Source organism: Aquarana catesbeiana, linkage group LG03, assembly GCF_042186555.1.
Source record: "Aquarana catesbeiana isolate 2022-GZ linkage group LG03, ASM4218655v1, whole genome shotgun sequence".
Taxonomy (NCBI): domain Eukaryota; kingdom Metazoa; phylum Chordata; class Amphibia; order Anura; family Ranidae; genus Aquarana; species Aquarana catesbeiana.
The window spans coordinates 703,790,826-703,814,637 of record NC_133326.1 but is presented as its reverse complement, the minus strand read 5'-3'; the positions used below and the strand labels follow the sequence as shown (position 1 = coordinate 703,814,637).

At 40.2% G+C, this 23,812-nt stretch overlaps 1 protein-coding gene across 1 annotated transcript; it reads right to left on the bottom strand.

Moving 5' to 3' along the window:
* Positions 1-7,696: 7,696 nt before the first annotated feature.
* LOC141134885 (proteinase-activated receptor 1-like) lies at positions 7,697-8,829 on the bottom strand. The gene has a single exon (XM_073624314.1). The coding sequence runs from the start codon at positions 8,803-8,805 to the stop codon at positions 7,705-7,707; it is 1,101 nt and encodes a 366-aa protein (XP_073480415.1). The 5' UTR covers positions 8,806-8,829; the 3' UTR covers positions 7,697-7,704.
* Positions 8,830-23,812: the final 14,983 nt, after the last annotated feature.

Here is a 23,812-nt window from a genome sequence, read left to right as displayed (position 1 = left end):
TTGGTTTTACCTCAACATCTTGTCTATGTATGATACTTGGGGTAAAGGGCTGGTATTAGCTGGTATTAGCTACCGGTATACTGGAAGGGTTTGGAGGACAGGAGGCACCATTTGATGGAGGCACCCAGTCGGGGTGCCAGGCAGTCTGTCACAGTTGAAATCTTCTATAACTTCACTAAAATGAGATAGATGAGTTATTTTAAGAAAGCACATAGGGACAAAGGTGTGCAGGGTGGTCCTGCGAGAAGGTTTTTGTACATCAGGTCTAGAGCACACTAACATTGTTCTGGCACCCTGTACAATATCCCATGGATGCCCAAGGTGCACTTTTATGCAAATGAAAACTCCAACTCAAAGGTCAGTGCTTCAGGCCACTCCTTGTGAATAACAGTATTGGGTGTAATGGACAGCCATGCTGACCAATAGGAAAATACTGTAGATGGCACGGGGCAGACCACAGCAATGACTTCTGAGCTGAAGTCTGTATTTGTGTAATAGAGTGCTTCAGAGTCTCAGATTTCCCTGGAATGTGGTAGAAGACAATGAAGTATGCAAATTTACATTCTTAAAGTTCAGTACTGATTTAACAGAATCAAATTATTATTAATATTATACAGGATTTATATCGCACCGCAAAATAATTCAATCAATAGGTTACTTCTAATGAGATCAACTAAAACTGTCCTTACAATCTGAATGTACAATCGCCTTTAGATCTACCACAATGTACATGTTGATCATTAGGCCGTCATATTACCTGGATATGGTAAATCTAAAGAATATTCTATACAGTATAAAGTTCATGCATGTAGATTGTCATGTGTATGGCCATCTTAACATTAAATGGCTCCAGTAAGATTTGTCTATAGCTTCAGCTCATACCTGGATGAGATCTCAGGAGCTCTCTGCTTACTTAGTCTACATACTAATTATATTTTATACTTTTACCTAATGATTAGCATATAACCAATACATGTATTTTGTTCTAATAACTACATATATCATTGATAAACAATGCATATACACAAATGTAATTACATGTTATTGCTGTGCTTAATATGTTTAAATTAGATGTAAACCCAATCACTAAATTCTCACAGAGTTTAAAAATACTAAAATAAATTCAAAAGTTATTTTCACTTTCTTTAAAGCTGCCTGGTGATCCTGCCATGAAGGTCTTTGTTTTTGTTTTTTGTGCAAGTCATTAAATTGTATTTTTTCCCAAAAAAATTGCGTTCGCAAAACTGCTGCAAATACCATGTGACATAAAAAAAATTGCAACAATCGCCATTATATTCCCTATGGTCTCTGCTAAAAAAAAAATGTATAACGTTTGGGGGTTATAAGTCATTTTCTAGAAAAAAATACTAATTTATGATTGTAAACAAAAAGTGCCAGAAAAAGCCTGGTCTTCAAGAGGTTAAGTTTCCCTCATTATACCTCATTAAAGAGGAAGTAAATCATGGTGGATTTTACTTCCTTTCTTTTACCCTGCAAAGTAAAAACATAATGTGCTAGTATCACTTTACTCAGCATAACATTATCTTTTTACAATATAAAAAAAAAAATGGGTTAACACTGTTGTCTTATTTTTTAATTAAAAAAAGTGTATTTTTTCCCAAAAAATTATGCTTGTAAGACGGCTGCGCAAATACGGTGTGACAGAAAGTATTGCAATGACCACCATTTTATTCTCTAGGGTCTTAGAAAAAAAATTAATGTTTGGGGGTTCTAAGTAATTTTCCAGCAAAAAAAAACTTGATTTTAACTTGTATACACCGAGTCAGAAAAATGGGCCCAGTCCTTAAAGGGGTTGTAAAGGTAAAAATTTTTTCACCTTAATGCATTCTATGCATTAAGGTGAAAAAACTTTTGACAGTACCGCCGCCCCCAGCCCCCCCGTTTTACTTACCTGACGCCTCGAATCTTCGCTCCTCGTCCTCGTCAGCTTCATTGCAGCTCAGCCTGGTCGCTGATTGGCTGCAGTGGATGGATTGAAAGCAGCGCAGCCATTGGCTCGCGCTGCTGTCAATCACATCCGATGACGCGGCGCGCCGGGGGGCGGGGCCGAGTGATACAGCGAGCGGCTATAGCCGCCGGCTGTATCACGGGAGCGCGCCCGCAAGCACTCACCACCGTGCGAGGGAGCTCGCATGAAGGTGGTAAATGCTTGCGGGGAGGAGCTGAAACAGCCGCCGAGGGACCCCAGAAGACCAGGTTCGGGGCCACTCTGTGCAGAACGAGCTGCACAGTGAAGGTAAGTATAACATGTTTGTTATTTAAAAAAAAAAAAAAAAACATCTTTACAACCCCTTTAAGTGGTTAAGTCCCGCCACTTATTCTGTGTAATGTAGTTATTCCCAAATTGCATCACAGTGCTTTACACATGCTGCATATCATCTACATTATTCAAAATTCCAGGTTTTTATTGCAGTCTGTTTCCCCATTAGGGAGTCACCCACCCCATTTGTCTCGTGTACCATTATTTCCGAGAGTAAAAGTAAAATAAAATACAATTTGGAATTGTCCCCAAAAAATGGGACATTTCCAAATGGGAACATGAGTTCTGGTGACAACCAGCTTCCTGACTTTGAAGGGATTTCCTCTCATTTCCTGTTTTGGTTATGGGACAGGAAGTAAAGTGAAATCTTCCCAATGGGATACCGATACGAGAAAAAAAATGGCAGGGTTTATAACCTTCCATTACTCTATCCAAAATGTAAAAAACTTTTTGGCCTTATTTCTACTTGAAACAGACTGCATGAGATCAAGCAGCACTGACGTGAAACAAGGGTTGGGTTTACATCTACTTTTATAAGCCAAGTGACTATGAAGCTGCCAACAAGCTGAAATATTTAACAAATACTAAGCTTATAGCTATTAGATATGATGTGTTTAATAATGGCACTTATTATAAATGAGCAAAAGAAAACATCACAATCTAGGTCTCCAGTAAAGTGAATCTAAACTTAAAAAGAACAGGTCAGGAAAGGACATTAGAAAGAATCTGAATCCCCTCTTAGGTTGTTATAAGAGTTAATACACAACGATTACTGCCCAGGTTATCACTGCTTAATACAACACAAGGTTCAAGATGGTGAGAACTAGGAGTTATAGTGAGGTGTGTATTGAGGAGAGCAGGGAAGGGAGACATTAAAGGTGATAATATGACAAAACTTCATTAGAAAAAAATATTTATGGCATCATAAGACTTCCAGGCAGGAAGAGTTTATATGCTTTATGTAATGCTTAAATTGGATCTTTCCTTTAAATAGGTCCACTTTAGTTTTAGTCACCCACACCCCCTTAAAAAAAATATGGGGAAACAGGTGTATAGGCGCTACAACCTTCCCATATAGAAGCTCCGCACGGTGCTCAGACCTTGAGGCTGGCCTATCCTTACCCTTAAAAAAATAGCTTGGGGAAAACATCTTTGAAAATTAGGATCTTAAGATGTTAAATAAAAATGCTTAACTCGGCCCTGGATTCTGACGCTCCAGGAAGTGTGGGTGACATCCTGTGCCTCACATTGAACACTGTAATGAGATGGAGGACATTCTCCCAGGGTTTCATGGACCCAGCTTGTCCAGGAGACATGGTGAGGTACACGGTGACATTACCCACATCTCCTGGGAGTGTAAGAATCCAAGGTTGAGGTATGTATTTTGCAATCTTAATTTTATAATTCTGCTTTGAGAAACACCACCACCTCTCGCCACTGCCACCCACCACACTACCCAGCCACACCACCCATCACACCACTCAACCACACAGCCCACCATACTCATGCCTCACATTGAACACTGCAATGAGATGGAGGACATTCTCCCAAGGTTTCATGGACCCAGCTTGTCCAGGAGACATGGTGAGGTACACAGTGACATTACCCACATCTCCTGGTAGTGTCAGAATGCAGGGTTTAGGTATGTATTTTACAATCTTAATTTTAAAATTCTGCTTTGAGAAACACCACCACCTCTCACCACTGCCACCATCACATCACCCAACCACACCACCCAACCACACCACCCACCCTACTCATGTCTCACACTGAACACTGCAATGAGATGAAGGACATTTTCCCAGGATTCCATGGAATCCTAGGAGACATGGCGAGGTACAGTGACATCACCCAAACCTCCTAGAAGTGTCAGAATCCAGGGCTGAGGTATGTATTTTGTAATTTAAAATTATGCACTAAAAAAAACCCTATCTATGCCTCACACTGAACACTGAAATGATATGGAGGACATTTATGCACTAAAAAAAACACTCCCACCTTTCACTACTGCCACCCAACCATACCCCCAACCACACCACCAAACTGTACCACACCAAACCACCCACTACACCACTCAACCAAACCACCCACTACACCACTCAACCACACCACCCACCACTCCACTCACCACACCATGCAACCACACCACCAAACTGCACCACACCACTCACCACACCACTCAACCATACCACCCACTACACCACTCAACCACACCACCAAACTACACCACACCACCCACCACACCACTCAACCACACCACCCACCACTCCACTCACCACACCATCCACCACATTACCCAACCGCACCAACCACCACATCACCCAACCGCACCACCCACCGCACCACCCAACCACATCACTTTTCTCCCATCCACCCATTTTTTGAAAAAAAAAAACAGAAACAAAAAATCTTCAATGAGACTATAAGTGCACTAAATGCTGCTCTAAAGAAATGTGCTGATTTACACCTTAAAGTGATTGTAAAGGCTCGTTTTTTTTTTTTTTTTTTTTAAACAAACATGTTATACTTACCTCCTCTGTGCAGCTTGATTTGAACAGAGCAGCCTGAATCCTCCTCTTCTCGGGCCAAACTTCTGCTCTCCTGGCCCCTCCTCCTATCGACTGCCCCTCAGCCAGCAGCTTTCTACAGGGGGCACCTGAGCCGAGTCAGAGCTCCATGTATCTATTCAGACATGGAACTCTTTCAAACTCAATTTTTTGGGAAAAAATACACTTTTTTGAATTAAAAAATAAAAAAAAAGGTTGGACCAATTTTTAAGGTTAGACCAGGTTTTAGGTTTTATGGTTAGACCAATTTTTTTTACATATTGTGAAAGATAATGTTACAGTAAGTAAACCGATACCTAACATTTCACGCTTTAAAATTGCATGCGCTTGAATGACAACAAACCACGGTACTTAAAAATCTCCATAGGTGACGTGTAAAGATTTTTAACGGCTACCTGCTTAGAGTTACAGAGGAGGTCTTTTGCTAGAATTATTGCTTGCGCTCTAACGATTGCGGCAATACCTAACACGTGTACATTTGCGGGTGCGACTTACGTATACGTTTCCTTTGATGCACGAGCACGCGGGGATGGGGGCGCTTTAAACATTTTTGTGTTTTGGAATACTGACACTTTTTTCAAATTTGGGCCATTGGCAGCCGAGTAAACCGTAAGTGACGTTGCTTCTGGGTTTTTACATCGGAGACCTCACCAAAGCCAATTCCGGCTTCGTTCAGGTCTCCACACAGCCGGTGGACATGCCGGATGGTCGCTTGGGTCTCCCGGTGGGACGAGAGACCCGGGCAGAGTGGCGGAAGGTGGTGGGATGGGGGAATGTCCCCTCCTGCTCCTTATAATAATGGCTGAGTGGCTCATTAGCTGCATCGATTGTTATCACAAGAGAGACGACCGCTAGCTCTAAAACAATGGTACCTGGGTGAAGCCAGCAGCTGCAGGCATCACCCCGATACAACCACTTCAACCAAATGACGTACAGTGACGTGATTTGGCGTGAAGTGGTTAAACATAAAACTAGAGTTCTTACACAGACAGCATGATAGAAAAAAATACGCCATTGTAAAATATTTATGCAAGCTGGACCCAGTAATGAAGGGTTCACCCCGATATAGCAGAAGTAATTTGTAAGTACAGAGTACCAGAATCTACAGAGAATAACAGAGGAACTATTTTTATGGGAGAGTCCTTACTAGAAGTTTTGAGGTTTGAGTTTACACCCCCCACTGTCTACAATGTAGTGGAAAAAGTAGAGTAAGAAAATAGAAAACTATTGATTGAATGTGTTCTTATATGTTATTAAGTCCCTAAGGGGATATTGGAGTCTCTTCCTATGAGATTTGGTTTGGGAGTGTGTTACTCACTTGCTTATGTTTTGTCTCAGCAGCTGAAGTCCTCCATCCGGATCTCACAAAGAATGTTGCTGATCTTTTAAGGTTTTTGACAAACTCATTATTGTGTTTTCTCCACAATTCCAGATCCTAACAGTTTGGAAGGATCTCATAAATGAAAGCCAGGTGACTTTGTGGATTGTTAAGAGACATTTATATATAAGGAAATATTTGAATATTCAATACAGCGTCTATTCATGTACAGTTTTGCAAAACTTGAAGGAAAAGTCACCTGGATCCAAACCAGACACTGCAAAATTGGCTAAATTAAAGAAATCTCTGTGTTTGATTTGTTTTCCTCTTGTAATCACAGTCTACGGTACTATTTATTCAAATGCTTTAATTGTAAGGGATATAAATATATATATTGAATGTGATTTGAAAAGTAGTTCAGACATGTTGAAGTCATATTGTCTTTTATAGGTCTTCCTTTTTATGTAGAATTGTCTGTGTTTAGCTATGCTAATAAGTCAGCATGTCCATAATTAAGGTATAAAAGAAAGAGAAAGGCGCCTCTAAGTGCAGTGGTTAAAAAATGTATTACAGGCACAATGGGATTAAAAACACTTACAAGATAGTAAGAGGTCATAGGCATATAATGATTTGTCCTCCTGTGGATCGCTATAATCCTCATCTGTCTGGGGGAGAGAGAGAGTCATCCTGCAACTGTCAGAGTTCCCATGTCAGGGCTGGTCTCAGCCCTTCCTTCTCTAAGCTGGCTGCTCAGCTGTCGGCTAATTGCCAGCATCTATCTCTCCACAGTGACTTATCTGTTGATGATATCCTGCTCGTCAGTCCTGCCTACTTAAGCCATCCAGCCCAGATGATCTCTGCCTTCGCCTTGGTCACATCTCTAGAGATGCTCTCCTGTGTTCCTGTTAAAGACTTGCTTGCCTGACATTCCTTCTGGCTCCAGATCCTGCTTGCTGTTCTACTACGCTCATCTCTGGCTCCCTGATGTTTTGGCTTGTCTGACTATCCGTTCCGTATCCTGAATTCTGGCTATTTTTTGACTACTTTTACTGTTTACCTTTTTTAATTATTATTAAACAAGTGTGATTTAACTTTAATTCTGTCCCAGTCTGATTCATGGTTTCTGACACCCCAGTGACGTGGATTGGCAAGGAGGTGAAAATGCAATGAGGCGGCCCGGGTTCTGGAGCCAAGCTGGAATGCATGGGGCCGATGTGACATCAGGTGAAGGTGGTGGGGGGTGAGGCATTTTGGAGCATGGACGGCTCCTTCATCAGACGAAGGAGCCAATCCCTGAAACGCGTTACCGCCCACCACTGCAGGATGGCTCTTTCTCCCCCAGACAGACGAGGATTACAGCGATCTGCATGAGGACAAATCATTATATGCCTATGACCTCTAACTATCTTGTAAGTGTTTTTAATCCCATTGTGCCTGTAATAAATCTTTTAATCACTGCACTTAGAGGCACCTTTCTCTTTCCTTTATGACCCTCCAGAGCTTCCTCTTCTCTACAAAGTGCTGCCTTCAGTGTCACCTCACATGATCAGACAGACCTTCCCACCCCCTGGGCATAAAGACTCAGTTAAAGGGATGCCTGGGGATGGATGGGAAGGGATTAAAAGAACTCTTCCACTCTTAGTGAGCTGAGCAGAACTCCTGTCTGGAGACTGCTTCTTCCAGCACAGCAAGCTGTAGACATATCTCTGACACTCGGAGGATGCAAAATAATAGATAAGAGGATCCAAACAACAGTTGATGCTGCTGATACTGGAAGACAGGATGTAGGGAATATATAAAGGGCGTACAGAATTCCTTCCCACATGCTGGAGGTGAATTAAATAGATGGCATTGGTGGGGCCAAAACAAAGGACAAACACACTCAGCACAACCACGGTTAGGCGGATAGCTCGTGATCTCTTATGTGTGCCATCAAATGTTGATCTGCTGAGACTACGGATGGTTCCAATGTAAAAGAAAGTTGTAATAAATAATGGTAAGAAATTAAAAAGTGAGAAAATAATGCAAAAATAGGTAAAGGTAAAATCTAAATGAGCCCCAAAATGCAGATAATCATGACACACTGTGATATCCAGCATTAACCTCGTTTGTTGATGTGTGAGAAGCGGCACATTGCTGGCCAATGAGATGACCCAGATGACACCACACACCCTCCAGGCTCGGCTCACTGTGCGCCAGGAAAGAGACCGCACCGGGTAGAGTATTCCCAGGAAACGGTCTATGCTGATACTTGTCATGAGCAGGGAGGAGCAGTACATGTTACAGTAAAATGCTGCCATGATAAAGCGACATATTTCTTCTCCGAAGATCCAGTTAGATCCCAAGAATCTGTAGACAATATAAAAAGGCAGGACACTAATGAGGAGGAGATCTGCAGTGGCGAGGTTCAGCATGTAGACCACTGCTGGCTTCTTGACCTTCACCTTCACAAGGAACATGACGATCGCCATGATATTGAGAGGAAGAGCGATGAGGAACACAACAGTATAGACTGATGGGGCAAGAATGGTCACATTCCAATGTTTGTTTAAAATACTTAAGAGCTGAAATATTCCTTTATACTCATGATCTGGAAAGAAAACACCTAATATTAACATTGATAAATGAGACAGATACATTTAACTTTTTTTTTTAAAGCAGAACCACCAGTAAAAAACCCACATAATGAATAACTCATACAAAGTTAAAAAATCATAATTTTGAACCCAGATCCCCCCTTCCCCAATTATATATACACTATGTGTTTTTGTAGCACCTGAAAAGTCCCAATAGTTTTCTTCCTTTTTTTGTAACCCTGTATCTAATACTATTACAGGTGCTCTTATTCCAATCCTCTTCGCAATAACAACTCTTACCCCAATCCTCCAATCCTGTCCATAATAACATTGGGTAATAAGCATATTGTTGGAACTAAAGTGGCCATATCTTAAAAAAAAAAGATGCAAACAAATAAACTGTTAGACATACAGGGGGTCATTTACTATAGCGCCACACGCGAATTAGCGCTAATTGCGGTAATTAGTGCTAAAACGGTATTCACTATAGCGCTGGTACAAAAATACTCTCAAAAACAAATTTACTATAGCTCCCTGAAAACAAATAGCACCCAAACCCTTACTCTGCTAGAACCTGGAGTAGTGCACATTAGACATGTCCGAAAAATACATTTATTTAGTTACTCCCGAAATTCATTTTTATTTATTTTGATTTGTTAAAAAAAGCATTCGTAGGGGCAGGAGGCGGAGCCTAGCGGAGCAGACATGCATTGTTAGAGCTCCACACCGCTGAGGAGAGAAGAGAAGGACAAAGCGGAGCCTGCAGGCTCAAAAGGTATCCATTTGAACCTTTTTGCCCCAGGGAACAAACTGTGAAAGTTTGGGCAGGAAATATGGTACTGGGAGGAAACCGTGGCAGAAATAAAAATCACCTCACAAAGAGCTCACAGGCACTCATTGCAGCTGAAGCAGCTCCAGTCACCTCACAAGATACAGCATCAGGGCGCTCTCACAGACAGAAAATGTCACAGCAAGACTCTCCATTTGAGTCAGATACAGAACAAATCCTCTCACAAACTTCTCCACAAGACTCCTCAGCATCCCCAGTAATATTATTACAATTTGAAAAGATGCTTCATAAGGCTTTAAAACAAACCTCAGACCAAATAACAAAAAGCCTAACCAAAGAAATAAGAGAGCTGGGAAACCGCACCGCAGCCTTAGAAATAAAAATGGATGAAATTGAAATTACAACCCAAGAAAATATAACAGAATTGGAACAATTAAAAAAAGAGAATTTAATACTTCAAACTAAGCTCGAAGATTACGAAAATAGAGCCAGACGTTCAAACTTGCGCATAAGGGGAATACCTGAAACTGTGAAAGACCTGCAATCTACTATTACTGCTCTATTACAAGAACTAAAGCCAGATATCCCTATTGAACGTTTAGAACTGGACAGAGTACACAGAGCCCTCACAGCCAAAAAGAAAGATGGACCCCCACGTGATATAATCACAAAATGTCATTATTACAGAGCGAAAGAACAAATACTAATTGCTGCAAGAGAAAAAAAGGAACTTAATTTTCAAGGACACAATTATCAAATTTTTGCTGACCTATCCCAACTTACTATTACTAAAAGACGATCCATGAAACCCCAACTAATGGAACTGCAACGCCACAACATTATGTATCAATGGGGCTTCCCCTTTTCAGTCAGATTTAACTACCAAGGTACAATTTACAGAAGCAGATCAGCAGATGAACTACAACAAACTCTTTTAAAATTAAATCTGACAGAACCCACAAGCAGCAACACTCCCACACGCAGAAGAATGGCATCATCTTCACCTTCAGGCAGCACCCAGAAAATTTCAGAACAAAATGGGAATCATCATTCTCACAAAAGAGGCCGTTATGCCACATCATCCATGGACCAAGAAGATTCAATGGACTGACATCCTAATTCCTGATATCTCTTCATTTATTATACTAAGAGATGGTTCTCTATAAAAAACCTATATTTATAATTGAATGTAACTGCATTCTGATAGTCATACACTGTGTGGGATCATGTTACATTCCAGTTATATTTCTTATTACTTCTGATTCATATAGCCTTAGAATATATAAGTGAAATAAGGAAATTCTTGTTCAGTTATATATTATCAGGTAATAACAATAGATTTATTACTTTTTAGGACAAATATGTTCAATAACCCAGAAGTAATGGAAGCTTTTTCTTTCTTTTCTTAAAACAAATATATTATTACCTAACTAGTTCCTAGAATTATGTTTTTGTTTATTCTAATCTGAAGCAATACAACCTCAATTTTATGAGTTAACATATCTAAACAGTTACATATGAATAAAATATGTAATTGTTTACTCTAAAAGGGTTAAAATCCCAAAATAATTTAAACTATCTTCATCAATACCAAAGTTATTAACAGTACCTTTCTAACTGAATTATTTAGCCTAGGGCAAGACTAACCATATACAACCACCCTGGAATAAATAATTTCAACAAAAACTATATTCTGCACTCCAATTAATGAAACATCATTTTGATGTCTTTTGACATAGCACTTCTCTCCTGTAAGCGGAAGATCCGTGTACCCCCATTAGCCCTCCTCATTCTCCCAACCATATTATGTGGGAGTGTGATGAAGGCACTTATTCCCCTGAGAGAGATATTTATTCCCTTTCACGGGTAAATTGTGATTACTTGCAAAAAATAATTTATACAATGTATCATCTAATCTCATATGTTTTTTGTTTACTCTTTACTCCAGAATTCACTGGTTTCTTTTCTATCTATTCATCTCTTCAGTCCACACAGGTTGATCTGCGCAGTCAGCTCTGCATAACAAAAAGTAAGTCAAAACTATTTTATCTATTGCCATGGCACCACTGAATATACTTTCCCTGAAAGTTCAGGGAATAAATGTCCCTCAAAAAAGGACCAAAGCCTTCCGTACTTTCCATAACAAGAAGGCTCACATAGTATGCCTCCAAGAAACACACTTCACCAAAGATTCTACTCCAAAATATATTTCTCCTTTTTATCAACAAATTTACACGGCTTCTGCCTGTACCAAGCAAAGGGGAACTCTAATTGCATTTCACTGATCCACACCATTCCCCTTATCATCAGAAATTAAAGACCCAGAAGGTAGATACCTGATACTCATGGGTTATATAATGGATACTGCAATCACGGTGATTTCCTACTACGCTCCTAACAAACAACCTACACCATTCCTCTCACATATATTACAAGTGATTAATACACACAAAATAGGAACAGTGATAATGTGTGGGGATTCGAACCAGGTCCTCCTCCCATTTCTAGATAAATCACCTTTTACACCATCCAAAATAACCTCTAGATTACCTTTTTCTCAACTTCTTTCCAAATACAATCTGGTAGATTCGTGGAGAGAAAGTAACCCAATGAAAAAGAAATTCACTTATTTCTCGCACCCTCATCAAACCTTCACCAGAATAGATCATATTTTTCTAACAATAGGAATGATACCAGAAATTATTGCATCAGATATAATTCCGATTCCGTGGTCTGACCATAATGCAGTATACACTACTATAGCCTCAGCCATACCAAAAGCACATGACCCAACGTGGTACTTACCGGACATAATGCTCAAACACCCACTACATCAGATGGCCATTGAACAAGCTTTAAAGGAATACATATCAATTAATAATACAACAGACATCTCCCCAATAACACTGTGGGAAGCTCATAAGCCTGTCTTGCGTGGTACAATACAAAGACAAATGGCACTATTTAAACGGGAACGCAAAAATCTAGCAAAAAAACTAGAACTCAATTTTAATGCAGCCTACATATCATTTCAAGATAATCCATCTCAGAGTACAAAATCTCATCTGGAAAAATCTAGATTGGAATACGATCTATTTCTCACTGAGTCAGTTGATAAATCCCTCAAACGCTCCAAACACAATTTCTACATGAATACAAACAAACCAGGTACATATTTGGCTCGGGCATTAAATTCAACTAACAAATCTTTCAAACCAATACGTTTGAAATTATCAAAAAATGTTTACACTTGTAATCCAGTTAAAATAGTCCATAAATTTCACTCACATCTCGCAACTTTATACAAGACAAACAATGAATTTAATCCTACAGAGGCTGAATCCTTCTTCTCAAAAATAACCTTACCTGAGTTATCTCAGAATCAAAAAACCAGTTTGGATGAGCCTATAACTATAGATGAAGTTGCTAACGCCATAAAAGACCTAAAACTTAACAAAAGACCAGGCCCAGACGGCTACTCGGCTTTATACTATAAAACATTCTCAGAAATACTCTCTCCCATTCTCACTGAAACTTTTAACAAACTTCTAGATGGACATTCTTTTCGGCAAGAAACACTAATGGCAATTGTTTGTATGATCCCAAAACCCCTTTCTGATGATACTTCCTGTGTGAATTATCGGCCTATCTCTCTGTTAAACCTCCATATTAAATTATTAGCAAAAATAATAGCAAAACGCCTCAATAGCATTATAGGAAAATTAATACATAGAGATCAAGTAGGCTTCATGCCAAATAGACAGGCAGGCGATAATATACGCAGGGCAGTGTTATTGGCACATATTACTAAAAAACGGAAAATCCCTTTATGTTTTCTATCTCTCGATATTAAGAGGGCATTTGACACAGTATCCTGGCAATATATGCAATATTCATTACAAAAATGGGGTTTTGGACCCCACTTTTTAACATGGATCAAAGCATTATATAATAAACCCAAAGCCTATATAAAATATGCTGGATACAAATCTGAAGCCTTTAATATCGAAAGAGGTACCCGACAGGGTTGCCCATTATCTCCCTTATTATTTGCCCTTATACTCGAACCCATGGCCCAATACATCAGAACAAACCAAACTATAACTGGCATTGAAGTAGGAGGTATTACACACAAATTATGTATATTTGCAGACGATATATTACTTTTTCTATCATCACCACAGGTCTCTGGTCCTAACTTAATACCAGCTCTTGATGGATTTGCAGCCCTATCCGGCCTTATGATTAATCCTAAGAAATGCCTAGTGCTTAATATTTCACTCACAAACATGGAATTGATCCCGGCTAGGGCTGCACTCCCATTCACATGGGCAGAAAAATCAATCCCATATCTTGGAATTCATTTAACAGCATCTCATTCTGACTTATTCTCAACCAATTATCCTCCTGTATTAAGACAGATCACAAATCTAATAAAACAATGGTCGCAACTTCCTTTATCCTGGATAGGGAAGATTAATGCAATCAAAATGACTATTCTACCCAAATTGCTTTATCTATTCAGAGTCCTCCCTATTCCAATTCCTTCCTATTTTTTGAGAATAGTACAAAAAAGAGCAACTTCGTTTATATGGGGCTCTTCTAAACCACGTATACCTATAAACACACTACTTCGTTCCCAAAAATAAAGGAGGCCTGGGATACCCTAATTTTACTAACTACTACAGAGCAGCACATTTGGCCAGTCTGTCCAAATACCATGCAAAACAGGAAATCCCATTATGGGTATTTATAGAGGCTTCAGAAAATGACCCTCTATTAATATCAAATTTATTATGGCTTGATCCTAAAGACCGCTTTAAAATTCATAATCCCATAACTAAACACTTCTTATCTCTCTGGGATAAACTAAAAACCAAATATCAGTTACAATCTCCACACAATCCTCTCCTTTCTTTTATCAGAAATCCGGCCTTTTATCCGGCATGGATCTACCCAAATTCTTTTAAAGCTTGGACAACATCAGGCATTCAGATACTAAATGACTTCATAGCATCTAAATCATTCCTTTCATTCCCATCGCTTAAAGAAAAATATGATCTACCAAACTCTGAGATATTTAGATATCTCCAAATCAAAAATTTCTATACACCATTCCTAAAGGGGGATACACCATTATCCCAATTATCCATTTTTGAATCAATCTGTACAAAAGATCCATTTGCTAAAGGTACAATTTCATCACTTTATAATCAATTATATGGAGTAGCAAATCTTAATAGACCCTCTTACGTTCAGAGGTGGGAGGAGGACCTGGGACAAACTTTAGAAGACATGAACTGGTCTAACATATGGCTCACATCTAAGTCATCTTCACCCAACATCTTAGCACTGGAGACAAATTATAAAGTCCTAACTCACTGGTACCTTGTACCCGCTAGAGTGGCAAAATATTCACCTAATACCTCAGCTCTTTGTTTTCGAGGATGCCCAGAAATAGGCACATATTTACACATATGGTGGACGTGCCCAGTAATCGAAACCTTCTGGAAGGAAGTCTTCGTGATTGCATCTAAAATATTTAAAAAAATAATACAACCAGATCCATATTTAACTTTACTTAATCTAAAACCGGAATGGTTAACACTCTCTCAATTCAAACTTATGATCCAACTAATAACGGCTGCAAAACAAACAGTGGCTAAGGCATGGAAATCTCCTACATTGGTACTAGCAGAAACAATTCACAGAATGAATAATACAATGTCCCATGCTAAGATGGTAGCCATCGATCAAAATCAAATTCCAAAATTTGAAAAACTTTGGCATCCTTGGATAAAACAACAGTTCCTGTCAAACGTCAATGACTCTGTCCTGTTGCCATGGTAACAGATTAAATGACTTACAGAGACACCCATTCTAAGGCTTCAAAGAGAACTAAAAAGAATAATAAACTGACGAGCGGGACAACCTTGTGGACCATACCTCTACCTTTCAACCCTTTTTCTTCTTTCTCTTTCCTTTTCTCCACCTTACGATTAAAGCTCATTATCAGAATTTATTTGACCTATATACACTCTACTTGTAAACAATATGTATAGTAGGTATAAATCATTTCAATACCTACAAAAGTAACTAAGGAAATGATATATATCTTTAATTTAGGTTTATGTGAACCCAATGTTTAATATTTGAAATTTCATGATATTTACCTATATAAACCCTACTGTAAAACAATGAGCTTACTTTATAGATCCTTGTAAACTTACTTTATGTATCTTTATAACATTGTATACTCAATAAACTTCTTTTGACAAGGAAAAAAAGCATTCGTACGAAAATCCGAAATAATTAAGGTCGAATCTGTCATTGAAGGCTTATGGTGTCTGTCGAATGCTCTAAGAAGATTAGACGGAGCAGCTAAACTGTATGACGCCGCAATCGTACATTTCCGGTCAAATGTTCCGCCTACAAGCTATAATAGAATTCTAATGTTGTATGACACTAGTAATAATTATATTTATTAATTATTATTACTAGTCAACCAACATTATAATTCTTCTAAAAGACAAAAATAGCTGCGCTATAAAACTTGGATGATAAATGTAATTAGAACAATTCAATCACCTCTAAATATAATGATTATGCACCCATTATAACGTGACAAGCAGTGAAAAAAATTATAAATACATCAAAGAATAGAAAACATGGATAAATGAGTATATTCAGTCCATTCCAAAGGTATAAAGGAAAAAAGTTCACTGGCAGAACAATCCTTCAAGGGTAGGTAAGACAAGCATCCATGCGGTGTGAATCATGCGACCATAACACCCAGAAGAGCGTGGTGACAGAAGGATTCCTCCACCAATAAAAATGCTGCCCCTTACCAGCTCCTAAGATCTCTTGTTACAGGAGATCGTGCAGGCGTGTGGCTTTCTACCCCAGCCTCATGTCTTTGATAAGGATGGATCCTTAAGTTTCTCCCCACCATGAATCTTCTAGGCAGTGGATGGGCACTCATCCCCCATGAAAGGATACATAAAAAAGGCTTCCATAGCGTAATAAGTTTTCACACAGTTTAATTGGATAAAAAGAAGAAATGCACTTACAATTACGTTGTAAAACAAAGGCTCGTTTAAAAACATAGGCCGGCCAGATTTAGTATGCTGCCCATCGCTTCCGGGATAAGCGTGGTATGTGGTGATGTCAGCACGCCGCTCCTCCCTATGTCGTTTCGTCACAACTGACGTCTTCCTGACTCACCACCTTAAATATCCTACACACTAGACGGAACGCCCCACTCTGAGCTCCAGGTGTCCCGCGATCGAAGTCGCCATCTTAAGAGAGGGCAATCGCCCTTCCTTAAGGTAAACATATGTACTATTGTTAATTGCCAAAGAAGGTTCACTCAATATTCGTAAGGAAATATAAAAAAATGTTAAAACTGATGAAAGAAAAAAAAAAATTCAAAAAAGGTCAATTAAAAACAGCCTTCACCGTCCAATAGTGAATGGGCAGTGAAGGTTAACGATCGAAAATGTCCCATAAAGCCAAGGTTACCCCATATTAGCTAGGGTCCCCATGACAAATATGGACTAAAGGTAGCTAAGTTAATCCCGGCACTTGGCGCAACTTAAATGCATGTATCTAAAAAAGTGCACAGAGTATAGCGTTAAAAACCCCAACATTCTCTAAAAAACTATTTGTATATACAATAAACCAAAATTAATTGGTCCATGTGAAATAACACATAAATTGAGTGTATGTTGAATTCATTCTTCCTTCCCCAAAGCTATATCATGACTGGCGGTTGCAAAAAACTTAACGGGACAAGAAAAGTGCAAATATCAAAAAATGTTGTGTAAAAAAATATTAAAAATTAATAATATTTGAAAAAAAATTTTTTTATTATAATAAGTGTCATTGGCCATGAAGAATCTAATTGTTAATCCAATCTACAAAAATGTGAGTGGAAGCGAGAGAGAACCCCCCCACTCCCTTAGAGCAAAAGAAGTTTTAAATAAAAAAATTGATATCTATAAGAAAAGGAGAATATAACATTTCTGAATCAATTTAAAAATGAGCCCAATTAGCATAATGACCAAAATAACTGTGAACCCCCAGTATAAACTGCTAGATAAAAGGCCTAATGTTATAGTCCACTTATAATAAGTAAAAAGGTCGGGTCAGCCATGAGCTCAGAATAGGGCAAAACCTAAAAATTCTAACCATTATCAATAAACACATTAACATCTGTGTCAATATTGAGGCCATATGGCACCGGACCCGATGGATCCATGCCATTTCAAGTTTTGATAATTCCCTGACTAAGGAGCTACCCCTCCAATGAGCACTGTAATTAAAATTCTTCTACAGCCTATGGGCGGAGCATTTGACTATAAATGTCCGCTCATGGTGACTGCTTCGTTGAATCTTCATGTCGAATCTTTTCTCTCTATGTTGAATAATCTTGGACTAATAGAGTTAGGTTAGGCACATTCAACCTTTTTTGCTATTGTCTCTAAAATGTTGAATCTTTTCTCTCTATGTCGAATCTTTTCTCTCCATGTCGAATCTTTTCTCTCTATGTTGAATAGAGTTAAGGTTAGGCACATTCGACCACAGGTTCGATGGGCACAGATCGCTATTGTCAGCGTCATATCGAATCTCCTATCTATATCAAACTGTTGTTGCAACGAAAACGAAAATAAAGCATTTGTTTATGTCGGATCTTTCGGTTTTTGGATTCTGCACGTTCATTATCGTTTGTTAAAACGATAACGAAAATACCCAAAATTCGGATGAAACTTAATTCTGACAAAAACGAATGCACATGTCTAGTGCACATGGAAATAATGTTTAGCACATGATATGATCGCCTAAATGGTACTGAAATATGCAATATATTGTTTAAAGATAATCTGTGTGAAAAAGTGATTTCTACACTGAAATATCTTTAAAAGTCTGAGAAGAGATAAATTCCCCATCTCTTTACAACTAGGTGCCAACACAACTGAGCATGCTCATACCTGCAAAGAACTCTCATTTTAACTCCTATGGCTTTTTTACCAAAAGTTATAGTAAATACCAAAATGTGCGCTGGGTTAAAGAGCATTTTTTGGGAGTGAATATTAGAGTTGTGTAGCCCAATGCAAGATTCTAATGGTACAATTGTAACTTCCCCAAATAAATCCTTTTCATGTTGAGATGAAATGTATCTTTCTCTCAAAGAAATTGTCTTTGCAACAATGTTGCTTCTTTTTCATCTATTTTGTTTATATGAATGCTAGAATGTGTAATGTTTTCATGTTTTGATAAAATATATTTTTCTCTGTCACTTTCACTTGTTGCTGTCCATCTCACAAAAATCTTTACCCAAACTCACACAGGTGTCTTTACAAACCACAAACAATACCATTGCTGATGCAAATTTAAAATGAATCTCAATTTTGTCTGTTTTTTATTTCCAAATAATCATAATTTGAGCCCAAAATATGTGATATGTGTACTAACATCAGAAATCAAAATGACATTCCCAAAATTCAAAGAGTAACATCACTATTCTACACTCACACACCAAGAACCACCAAATATCACAGAATAAACCAAGAAGAATAACTCCTGACATGTAATTCTACCACCTATATGTCCAAAGTAATGCAGTATTTATGTGTAGGAGGGTTCCACACAGCTCAGTGGCTTAGAGGTTAGCATTTCTGCATACCAGCACTGACTTTCTGGGTTTGCATCCCAAACATGCCACTTCATGTAGAGAAGTTCTGTTCTTCCTATGTTGTTAAACATAACTCTTGACGCAGGTCCTTGTCTAAATTTAGTATATATGTGTAGGAGGGTTCCACCACAGTTGCAAATTGTGTCATATGTTTTCCATGGGCAAAGACTATAATCAGCATTAACATCTCCCCAGCACCACTAAATGCAGCCTCTTAGAACGCCAAAACCCACAAAATGACGGCTGTTTATCTCTCAGCATGCTGACAGTAATCAGCCATACCCAGCCTTTAAGAAGGTATATGCCAGAAACAGGTTGTTCACTGGCTCTCTGGCCTTCCACAGTACATCTGCATTGATTAACTTCTTGCACCCCTGGGACTTAGGACTGTTTGACACCACAGAGATGCAGGCTAAAAGCATGGAGGCTCACAGTCTAGAGCTTCAGCCTTGTAGCACTGAGTTTCTGGGTTTGATTCCCAATCCTGCTAGCTGGCTAGAGGTTTATATGTTGTGGTGTTAAACTTTCTTTTTCACCAGTGCTAACATTTTTGATGGGTTTCACATAATGGAACCCCAAGAAACCACATTATAAATCAAGCAAATGTGGGTTTGCAACAAATCTACAACTGGGGTGTTTTGGCCCAGATATGGATGTATAAGTCTAGTGTGATGCTACACACATATTTTAATATTGTATGCTTGTGATGAATGACAAATGCGCTTTGTAACCAATTTGTGTGAAGCACCCCTCACAAAGTTGTAATTTCCCCTTTTACCCAGCCCAGATATCAATGCTGAGGCATTTTTTTTCATTTGTAAAGAGTGTGTATTCTAATGAACAGATGTGACCACTTGAGTCTTACCTCAAGATACAGAATCAATTACACTAGTGGGTGTGTCCTTTACTGGGTGGGTGGAGGTGAGCAAGCTTGTAAGGTTATTTAAAGACCAGCATTTGTGGTGGCTGTTTGGCCTAAGAACAGGCCTGAATTTTTATTACAAAAATGGCTTCTCAGCCTCCTGACTCAAGAGCTGGTGTCATGTATGCCTAGGCTTTAGGTTGGGGGGTGTTCTAGGGGCCCCTCTTTTTCTAAAATCCATGCCAGGCCCTTTGGGTCTGGTATGGATTTTAAGGGGAACTCCGTGCCAAATTAATAAAAAATGGCATGGGGTCCCCCAAAATCCATACCAAACCCTTATCCGAGCATGCAGCCTGGAGGTCAGGATGGGGGAATGGGTGAGCGCCCCTCTGAACCTTCCAGGCCACATGCCCTCAACATGCTTTGCGGTCCCAAGGGCAAGGGCCTCTTCCCCCACCCCTACCCATTCACCAAAAAAAGCAGTGAAATGTAAAAAAAAAATAGCCGACTTTATTGTAAAATAGCTGAGCCGTCTTCTCCCGAGCCGTGTCTCCTGCCGCCATCTTCTCATAGTGCTGTCTCTCTCACCACCATCTTCTGTCACCGTCTTCTCCTGCCTCCATCACTCCCGCCACCACCTACTTTTCCCGCTGCTGTGTTCTTCCTCATCGCTGTCTTCCTCCGTTGTGTTGTCATCTGGTGTCTAATGTCTCTTGCATAGCCATGGGGCGTGACCATTGGATACGTCACCCGGAGAGCCCGTCCCCTTTTTTATATTAAAGGGGGACGGGCTCTCCGTGTGATGTCATAACGTCATGCCCATGGCAATGTAAGAGACACAATGGAGGCAGACAGCGGTGAGAAAGAACACAGCAGTGGGAGAAGTAGGCAGTGGCGGGAGAGATGACGGTGGCAGGAGGCGATGGCGGTGAGAGAGACAGCACCAGGAGAAGATGGCAGCAAGAGAGACAGCACCAGGAGAAGATGGCGGCGGGAGACACGGCTCGGGGAGAAGATGGTTCAGAGCTATTTTACAAGGACTTGTCAAAAACTGGCTCTCGTATTTTTTTTACATTTCACTGCTTTTTTTGGTGAATAAATAGGGGTATGATGCACCCGATACCCATTCACATGGGGGGGGCAGAATCTGGGGGCTTCCCCCACCCACATGCTCAGATAAGGGTCCGGTATGGATTTTGGTATGGAAATTGGGGGGTCCCCTCCGAATCCATACTAGACCTGAAGGTCCTGGTATGGACCTGTGGGGGGACCATGCCATTTTTTTCGTGATTTTTTTTTGGACGGCAATTTTTTGCACACTCAGCTGTCCGCGGGAAACAGCTGATGACTCATCAATTGTTGGATGCAGCGACCGGCTTCCCGGCCCCTTGCAACCACCATGAAAATAAGCGCAAAGCTTACATCTTAATCAGCAACATATGCTGACAATAGGCAAATGCCACATGAACATGGTTGTTACCATAAAATGAATGCTTCAAATACAAAACATTATTTTATGGAATGAAAAGAATCAAACTTTAGTAATTGTATTTTCGTTTTATGGTTGATCTCAGCTCCATAGCGTAGTGGTATGACCTGCTGCCTTTAAAGGTTCAAGCCATGGGTTCAAATCCCACTGATAAGCCAATGCACATCAGTTTGGTTGATTCCATAATTTTAACTCTTCAAATAATGCAATGGTATGCAATAATATTCAATACTATTATGGTGTGGTATTCCAAAATCAAGCCAAAAATGACATGCAGTCCCACTTCAGTCGATACCAGGCCCTTCGGGTCTGGTCTGGATTTTAAGGGGAACCCCATGACAAAATATAACAAAAAATGGTGTGGGGCCCCCCCAAAATCTATACCAGATGCTTTTCTGAGCATGCAGCCTGGCAGGTCAGGAAAGGGAGAGGACGAGCAAGCCCCCCTCCTGATCTGTACCAGGACAAGGGCCTCTTCTGGACAACCCTGGCTGGTGGTTGTTAGGGTCTGAGGGTGGGGGGCTTATCTTGAATATGGAAGCCCCCTTTAATAAGCGGACCCCCAGGTCCCGGTCCCCCTATGTGAATGAGTATGCAGTACATCATACCCCTACCCATTCACCAAAAAAGTAGTGTAATGTGACAAAAGACACTAGCCAGTTTTTGACAAGTCCCTTAATAAAAATGTCTACTTCTTACACCGCTTTTTCCTCCGGTCTTCCCCGGGCTTCTCCTTTCCTGCTTCCCCTGGTCTTCTCCTTCTTCCTTTGCTCTTCCTCCGGATTCCTCTTCCCCCGCTTCTTCTTCCTCCGGTCTTCTTCTTCCTCCGCCACCGCTCCCGACACTGACCCGCTAAAGATCCAAAAACGACCCTCCTCTGACGTTTTGGCCCGCCGATCTGTCCGCTTCCATGGCGTACATGTCATATATAGCTATGGGGTGTGACCTCCAAATGGCATCATCTGGAGACCCCACCCCCTTGTGACATCACGGACCCATCATGCCCCCAGGTGAAGTCACAAAGGGCAGGGTCTCTGAATGACGTCATCCACCCCATCTCATCATCGGGGGAGGTTCGTTTTTTGAATCATCAGCGGGTCAGCAGCGGGAGCGCAGGAAGAAGAAAGAAGAAGAGGGGGAAGAAGAAGCTGGAGGAAGACAGAAGGAAGAAGGAGAAGACCAGAGGAAGAAGCCGGGAAAGCAAAAGACTGAGGAAGAAGCAGGGGAAGAAGAAGTAATTTTAATAAAGAAATTGTCAACAACCGGCTATTGTATTTTGTCACACTACTTTTTTGGTGAATGGGTAGGGGTACAATGTAAAGGGGACTTCCAGATTTTGATAGCCCCCCGCCCGCAGACCTCGACAACCACAGCCTAGGGTTGTCAGGAAGAGGCTCTTGTCCCCATGAACATGGGGACAATGTGCTTTGGAGGGGAACCCAAAGCACCGCCCCCATGTTGAGGGCATGTGGCATGGTACAGTTCAAGAGGGGAGGGGGTGTGGCATAGGCATGGGGTTCCCCTTAAAGTCCATACCTGACCCGAAGGGCCTGGTATGGACTGGGGGACCCTACACCATTTTTTTCATTGGTTTTTCATCTATATTGCTGGGAGGCAGCAATACATTACAGCTGCAAGCAATTTTAAGTAACATTTTTTCCTTTAGAAACGACATTTTGCTGCGGCACTGTTCCATACATCGGCCAAATGACTAAGGGGACCCCCCAGGCACGATATTTAAAGGAATTTTTCATTTTTATTGTTTCACTTTAAGCATTATTAAAATCACTGCTCCTGAAAAAAAACGATTTTTTTTATTTTTTATTTTTTATTGATACATGTCCCCCAGGGCAGTACCCAGACCTCCATACTCCTTTTTTGGCCAATTGCTTGCATATAAGCCTTCAAAATGGGCACTTTTGATTTTTCCTGTTCAGCTCCTATAGACTTCAATGGGGTTTGCAATTGGCACTTGCAGATCCAAGGAACCGCCGATTAGCACCGATTCCAAATTTACTAAGACATGTTTGCCGCTAATAGCGCAATTTTTCAGGCACATGTTCACCTAGTTGAACTCTTTATTGCCTAAAATCGGTGCTATTTCATGTAGAGTGGCAGTACTTCCATTAACTCTTAGTAAATGACCCCCACAGTATTTGAGGTCAAAACAGTAATGTGTTAAATAACATTGTATGACAATTTCCTTACCGTAGATAATAAATGTAGATTCACCAT

Excerpts from the sequence above, each read along its gene's own strand:
- LOC141134885 (XM_073624314.1), bottom strand. The coding sequence starts at position 8,805 with ATGTATCTGTCTCATTTATCAATGTTAATATTAGGTGTTTTCTTTCCA.